The sequence below is a fragment of the Otolemur garnettii genome, unplaced genomic scaffold (assembly GCF_000181295.1).
Source record: "Otolemur garnettii isolate 467f Iridium unplaced genomic scaffold, OtoGar3 scaffold00003, whole genome shotgun sequence".
Lineage (NCBI taxonomy): Eukaryota > Metazoa > Chordata > Mammalia > Primates > Galagidae > Otolemur > Otolemur garnettii.
The window spans coordinates 24599985-24608281 of NW_003852398.1; the positions used below are offsets into that span (position 1 = coordinate 24599985).

The 8297-nt window shown below is 42.8% G+C and overlaps 1 protein-coding gene across 1 annotated transcript in view; it reads left to right on the forward strand.

Annotated features, from left to right (window-relative positions):
• The window catches only part of FAT2 (FAT atypical cadherin 2), a 64323-nt gene that overhangs the window by 19944 nt on the left and 36082 nt on the right, over positions 1–8297 (forward strand). Inside the window, exons 8-9 of the mRNA XM_023515043.1 lie at positions 188–398; positions 3311–7369. Coding sequence (XP_023370811.1) covers positions 188–398; positions 3311–7369 — 4270 coding nt within the window. The remainder of the gene's footprint in view (positions 1–187; positions 399–3310; positions 7370–8297) is intronic.

Genomic DNA, 8297 nt, shown 5'->3' on the forward strand with positions numbered 1-8297 from the left:
AAAATAAGTCTAAAAATCACTAATTGATACATTTATTTAAAAGGAAGAAAGAGCATAGATCAGAGGAAGATTTAAAGGAACACAGAGAGTTACGATAGGGTGTATTTTCCATTGCTATTCCATTTCATCGTCTCTGACTCCTCCCATCCCACTAGCTGTTTACCCTGTCACCCGTTTGGGCCCACAGGTCAGAGACCAGGAGATACCCATCAAGAGGAACTTTGTGTGGGTGACCATCCATGTGGAGGATGGAAACCTCCACCCACCCCGCTTCACCCAGCTCCATTATGAGGCGAATATTCCTGATACCACAGCCCCAGGCACAGAGCTGCTTCAGGTCCGGGCCCTGGATGCTGACCGGGGAGCCAATGCTGAGGTCCGCTACTCTCTCCTGAAAGGTGAGAATCCTGGCTGTGAGTTCAGAGGATGGGTAAAGGTGCTTTGGAAATAAAGGAAAGCACTACAAGCATGAATTTGTAAATGATCAAGTACCAAGTATTTGCAAATGATAATTCTGGAGCATTCCCTTGAACTATAATAACCAAAGACAGTGCACTTCCAAAGATGGCAATAACGGTAACAAAGGTGTGAGCTAATTTATGTACGTCATATAAACCCAACAGTGGCCAAATATGTAGGAGACGCTCATGAAGTTCATGCAATATTTTAAAATGTAATAAATTCATGCATATGCATTAGGAGGGATCTGTAAATATTTTATAAGGTATATGGCATAGTTTAAAGAATAATTTTTCTTTTCTATTAAGGCCACATAGTGATTTAGTATCTATTACATGGTTGTTTAAATCTCAAAAATGGGAATAATAGTACCTGTGCTAGAAAGTCATTGTAAAGATTAAAAGAGAAAATATATCTTTTTTTTTTTTTTAAGACAGAGTCTCACTATGTAACCCTCAGCAGAGTGTCATTGCATCACAGCTCACAGTAACCTCAAATTCTTGGGCTTAAGCGATTCTCTTGCCTGAGCCTCCCAAGTAGCTAGGACTACAGGTGCCCACCACAATGCCTGGCTATTTTTTTTGTTGTTGTTGTTGCAGCTGTCATTGTTGCTTAGCAGGCCTGGGCTGAGTTTGAACCCATCAGCCTCAGTGTATGTGGCCGGCGCCCTAGCCACTGTGCTACAGGTGCTGAGCCAAGAGGAAATGTGTCTTAATACATGTTGTAAACTGTAAAATATTGTACAAATGCCAAGTGTTATTGCTATCATTGATATGTATTAATTACCAGCAATTAATATAACAAAAGTGATAATATCCAATATCCGACTAGTTATTAATGATAATTTGTAATGGTTGATAATACATTATTAATGACAATAATTATATTTAATAATAATTAATACTTCATAGAGTTAGCAGCTATGGAGGAACAAAGGAGAACATGACTTGCTCTCTGCCCATTCAGGGCTTGATGTTCATTTACTGCACACCAGTAGCTTATACACTTTCAAGAAATCAGAGCATTTTACATCTTGTCTGAAGAAAGAGTTGCCATATAACTGAAGTCTATTTGCCCCAAAGAAGAAAGATACAGATTATAATGCATTAGTTGTTAATTGTTGTTATGAAGTATAATCATATCTTTTATTTCATTTTATCTCATTGACAATCCCACTGATGAAAATAATTTTAGTCCACAATATGATTATTTTTTACTTTTTATTTTTTTTGCAGTTTTTGGCCAGGGCTGGGTTTGAACCCACCACCTCAGGTATAGGGGGCCAGCGCCCTACTCCTTTGAGCCACAGGCACTGCCCCACAATACAATTATTTTTAAAAATATTCTTCTGGTTACGGAAGTAACACGTGCTCATTTCTTTAAACAGGGAAGATTTTTTAAAACATGGAAGGAATGCATCTACAACACAACACCTAGCCATAATTGTCATCCTCCAGAGCTACAATTTTTGTGTATTTCCCTCTCATCCCTTCCTATGTGTCTGTTTGCAGTGTTGAGATCACAATGAAGATGCAATTTTGAGCTCTATTTTCCTTCTCTCAGCAGTATAACAGAAGAAATTAGAATTATATTTAGGCTGTCAGCTACTTTCAATGGAACCAATTTTAAAATGCTATTTATTCATCGAAACCATGTTCTCTGAACTTAGCATCTGTATCACAAATCACCTACCTAGTCAGCTGGAAAACACTTGCAAAGGAAATCATGAAATATGCACCCATGTGACAAAGAGAATTAAAAATATAAAGAGCAATATTTCCGCAAGTGTAACACCTGCACCTCTTGTGGTGAGAAAAATGATTCAAGTATTACTAAGTTACGGCATTAAAAGCTTAGCCAGCATAGAAAAAGTATTCTCTTTTTAATTCTCATTCACTGATCAAGAACAAAGCCTCTAGGGCTACTAGAATTCTCTAACACTTGGCTACTCTTATATTTAAGAGCATAGATCTTAGGCTCACACCTTTTAGCCAGCAATAGATTTTATCCAGATTTTAATAAGTTATATTTTTCATTGACTTGTTTTTACGGTGACCTCTGATTTATGGCAAGCAATATGGTATGCTTTTTAAAGAAGATACAAAGCTGCCTTTAAAAATATCAAATTTTAAGAGAGAATCAAATTAAAGGAAACTATCTATTAAGTAGTAGTATAAAATAGTAGAAATAGTGGCTGGATATTGAAAAAATTATAAAGGTGATGGGAGAGTGCCTAAAGTTTAGGAAATATGGGTGTGGTACAAAGGCGTTTGCTCAGGACCCTCAAGAACTGTGTGATCTATGCCTTCGCCCCTCACCCAACTCCTTGCTCACTCTCTGAGCCTGGCAAGAGACTTTCCCACCATAGGCCATAAGGAAAGTAGACAAAGTAGGCCTTCAAGTCCCTGTCAAGCTTGACAGATTATGACTCCATATTTATAGTTTCCATCCATTAAGTATATAACCAAAGTTATTAAAAGTTATATGGAGGATGGTTATTTACCTATAAAAGGCATCACTGTAATTCAGGGTGGAGTGTGCTTTTCCTACAAAGGCATACTTTTTCCTTTCTTCAAAAATCTACTATAGCTTTCTTTTGTAGCTTAAGCTGTGTTTCAGAGACTTAGTGATGACTGAAGCTAAGTGGTAGTGATAGACAGACAGCTAGTGGTGTAAAGCACCTACTGTGTGCAATATGGTAAGAATTTTCTAAATGATATATCTATCTTGTATTAGATCAAGATTTTGCGCTGTCCAAATTCTCTGTGACAGCCTGTTTACTGATCTAGAAAGCCTATTTGGTACCTCTTCAAGGTATGGAAACTTCAGTTTGTCTTGTCTTCTGTTTCAGGGAACAGTGAGGCTTTCTTTAACATCAATGCTCTGCTGGGCATCATCACTCTAGCCCAGAAACTTGATCGAGCAAATCATGTCCAGCACAGCCTGACAGTGAAGGCAGAAGATCAAGGCTCCCCTCAGTGGCATGACCTGGCTACGGTGATCATTCATGTCCACCCCTCATATAGCAGTGCCCCCATCTTTTCAAAAACTGAGTACTTCGTGGAGATCCCTGAATCCATCCCTATTGGTTCCCCAATTCTCCTTGTCTCTGCAACAAGCTCCTCTGAAGTTACCTATGAGTTAAGAGAGGGAAATAAGGATGGTGTCTTCTCTATGAACTCATATTCTGGCCTTATTTCTACCCAGAAAAACTTAGATCATGAGAAAATTTCATCTTACCACCTGAAAATCCGAGGCAGCAATATGGCGGGCACATTTACTGATGTCATGGTACTTGTTGACATAATTGACGAAAATGATAATGCTCCCATGTTCTTAAAGTCAACCTTTGTGGGCCAAATTAGTGAAGCAGCACCATTGTACAGTATGATTATGGATAACAACAACAACCCCTTTGTGATTCATGCCTCTGATAGTGACAAGGAAGCTAATTCCTTGTTAGTCTACAAAATCTTGGAGCCAGAGGCCTTGAAGTTTTTCAAAATTGATCCCAGCATGGGAACCCTAACCATTGTATCAGAGATGGATTATGAGACCATGCCCTCTTTCCAATTCAGTGTTTATGTTCATGACCAAGGAAGCCCTATCTTATTTGCACCCAGGCCTGCCCAGGTCATCATCAATGTCAGAGATGTGAATGACTCTCCTCCCAGGTTCTTAGAGCAGATATATGAGATAGCAGTGGTGGGGCCCGTCCATCTGGGAATGGAGCTCCTCACAGTTCAGGCCAGAGATGATGACTCAGAAATCAATTATGGCATCAAAACGGGCAATGCTGATGGAGCTGTTGCCATTCATCCCATCACTGGCTGCATATCTGTGCTGAATCCTAGTTTGCTGGGACTCTCTCGGAAGCTCACTGTCAGGGCTTCTGATGGTCTGTATCAAGATACTGCGCTGGTAAAAATTACTTTGACCCAAGTCCTTGACAAAAGCTTACAGTTTGACCAGGACATATATAGGGCAGCAGTGAAGGAGAACTTACAGCACATAAAGGCACTTGTGATTCTTGGTGTCCAGGGCAATCACTTGAATGACACCCTTTCCTACTTCCTCTTGAATGGCACAGATATGTTTCATATGGTCCAGTCAGCAGGTGTGTTGCAGACAAGCGGAGTGGCATTTGACAGGGAGCAGCAGGATACTCACGAGCTGGCAGTGGAAGTGAGGGACAACCGGATCCCTCAGCGGGTGGCTCAGGCTTTGGTCAGAGTCTCTGTTGAGGATGTCAATGACAATCCTCCCAAATTTAAGCATCTGCCCTATTACACAATCATCCAAGATGGCACAGAGCCAGGAGATGTCCTCTTTCAGGTATCCGCCACTGATGAGGACTTGGGGACAAACGGAGCTATCACGTATGCATTTGCCGAAGATTACAAATATTTCCGAATTGACCCCTATCTTGGGGACATATCACTCAAGAAACCCTTTGATTATCAAGCTTTAAATAAGTATCGCCTTAAAGTCATTGCTCAGGATGGAGGGATCCCATCCCTCCAGACTGAGGAAGAGGTACTTGTCACCGTGAGAAATAAATCTAACCCATTGTTCCAGAGTCCTTACTACAAAGTCAGAGTGCCTGAAAATATCACACTCTACACTCCAATTCTCCACACCCAGGCCCGGAGTCCAGAGGGCCTCCGGCTCATCTACAACATAGTGGAGGAAGAGCCCTTAACATTGTTTACTACTGACTTTAAGACTGGGGTCCTATCAGTAACAGGACCCTTGGACTATGAGTCCAAGACCAAGCATGTGTTCACAGTCAGAGCCACAGACACAGCTCTGGGGTCATTTTCTGAAGCCACAGTGGAAGTCCTGGTAGAGGATATCAATGATAACCCTCCCACTTTCCCCCAATTAGTCTATACCACTTCAATCTCAGAAGGCTTGCCTGCTCAGACCCCCGTGATCCAACTCTTGGCTTCTGATCAGGACTCAGGGAAGAACCGTGATGTCTCTTATCAGATTGTGGAGGATGGCTCCGATGTTTCCAAATTCTTCCAGATCAATGGGAGCACAGGGGAGATGTCCACTGTTCAAGAGTTGGATTATGAAGCCCAACAACACTTTCATGTGAAAGTCAGGGCCATGGATAAAGGAGATCCCCCACTCACTGGTGAAACTCTTGTGGTTGTCAATGTGTCTGACATCAATGACAACCCCCCAGAATTCAGAGAACCTCAATATAAAGCCAATGTCAGTGAGCTGGCCACCTGTGGTCACCTAGTTCTTAAGGTTCAAGCTCTTGACCCTGACAACAGGGACACCTCCCGCCTGGAGTACCTGATTCTTTCTGGCAATCAGGACAGGCACTTCTCCATTAACAAATCATCAGGAATAATTTCTATGTCCAACCTTTGTAAAAAGCAACTGGACCCTTCTTACAATTTGAGGGTAGGTGCTTCTGATGGAGTCTTCCGAGCAACTGTGCCTGTGTATATCAACACCACAAATGCCAACAAGTATAGCCCAGAGTTCCAGCAGCATGTTTATGAGGCAGAATTAGCAGAGAATGCAAAAGTGGGAACCAAGGTGCTTGAGTTACTAGCCATAGACAAAGATAGTGGTCACTATGGCACTATAGATTATACTATAATCAACAAACTAGCTGGTGAGAAATTCTCCATACACCCTAGTGGCCAGATCACCACTCTACAGAAACTGGATAGGGAAAATTCAACAGAAAGAGTCATCGATATCAAGGTCATGGCTCAGGATGGAGGAGGAAGAGTGGCCTTCTGCACTGTGAAGATTATCCTCACAGATGAAAATGACAACCCCCCACAGTTCAAAGCATCCGAGTATACTGTGTCCATTCAATCCAACGTCAGTAAAGACTTCCCTGTTATGCAGGTGCTAGCCTATGATGCAGATGAAGGTCAGAATGCAGATGTCACCTACACAATGGACCCAATGGAGAACCTGGCTGAAAAGGTCATTGCAGTTAACCCAACGACTGGTGTGATCAAGGTGAAAGAGAGCCTAGTGGGATTGGAAAACCAGACTTTTGACTTCAAAATCAAAGCCCAAGATGGAGGCCCTCCTCACTGGGACTCTCTGGTGCCAGTAAGACTTCAGGTGGTTCCTAATGAGGTAACTTTACCCAAATTTTCTGAACCTTTGTATACTTTCTCTGCATCTGAAGACCTTCCAGAGGGGTCTGAAATTGGGTCTGTTAAAGCAGTGGCAGCTCATGATCCAGTCATCTACAGTCTAGTGCAGGGCACCACACCAGAGAGCAATAAGGATGGTGTTTTTTCCTTGGAATCAGACACAGGTGTTATAAAGGTGAGAAAACCCATGGACCATGAGTCTACCAAATTGTACCAGATTGATGTGATGGCACATTGCCCCCATAAAGACACTGACTTGGTGTCCTTGGTCACTGTCAACATCCAAGTGAAAGATGTGAATGACAACAGACCTGTATTTGAGGCCGATCCATATAAGGCTGTCCTTACTGAGAATATGCCAGTGGGGACTTCAGTCATTCAAGCAACTGCCATTGACCAAGACACTGGGAGAGATGGCCAGGTGAGCTACAGGCTGTCAGCAGACCCTGGTAGCAATATTCATGAGCTCTTTGCCATTGACAGTGAGAGTGGCTGGATCACCACACTCCAGGAACTTGACTGTGAGACCCGCCAGACTTATCATTTTTATGTGGTGGCCTATGACCATGGACAGACTGTCCAGCTATCTTCCCAGGCTCTGGTTGTGGTCTCCATTACAGATGAGAATGACAATCCTCCTCGATTTGCTTCTGAAAATTACAAAGGATCTGTGGTTGAGAACAGTGAGCCTGGTGAGCCTGTGGTCACTCTGAAGACCCTGGATGCTGATATCTCTGAGCAAAACAGACAGGTCACCTGCTACATTACAGGTAAGGACGCTTGTCATGGATTGGAGGCACTAGGATGCATTGACAAAAGTCTAGTAAGACATGGGTTCAAGTTTTGGCTCTGCCACTTATTAGCAGTGTGACCTTGGGCAAGTCATTCACCCTTGTAGGACCCTGTTGCTCCATTCTATAGACTCAGCATCCCATTTACCTCACAAATATACTGGCAAGATCTTGAATTTATAGAAAGCCCCTATAAATTAGAAAGTGCTTTGCAAAAAGGATATCTTATTATTTTAGGTGGGATAGATGGAACAGAAGGCCATACTCTAACTGTTGTCAATTATCTTCTGGAAGATGGAGGAGGTACTAGCAGTTGTGTAATCACTGAGCATTCTGTCAGGTGGCTGCCTTTATGGAAAATGTCTGGGTTGGGTCCAGTGGCTCACACCTATAATCTTAGCATTCTGGGAGGCCGAGGCTGGTGGATTGCCTGAGTTCACCAGTTCAAGATCAGCTGAGCAAGAGTGAGACCCTCACCTCTAAAAAAACATAGCAGGGTGTTGTAGCAGGTGCCTGTAGTCCCAGCTACTTGAGAGACTGAGGCAAGAGAATTGCTTGAGCCCAAGAGTCTGAGGTTGCTGTGAGCTATGATGCCACAGCACTCTTACAAGGGGCAACAAAGTGAGACTCTGTCTCAAAAAAACAAAAAAGGTTTAGCGCCCATAGCTCAGTAGTTAGGGCACCAACCTCATACACCAAGGCTGGTGGGTTTGAATCCAGCCCAGGCCTGTCAAACAACAATGACAACTACAGCAACAACAACAAAATAGCTGAGTGTTGTGGTGGTCGCCTGTAGTCCCAGCTACTCGGGAGGCTGAGGCAACAGCATCACTTAAGCCCAAGAGTTAGAGGTTGCTGTGAGCTGTGATGCAACAGCACTCTACAGAGGGCAACATAGTGAGACTCT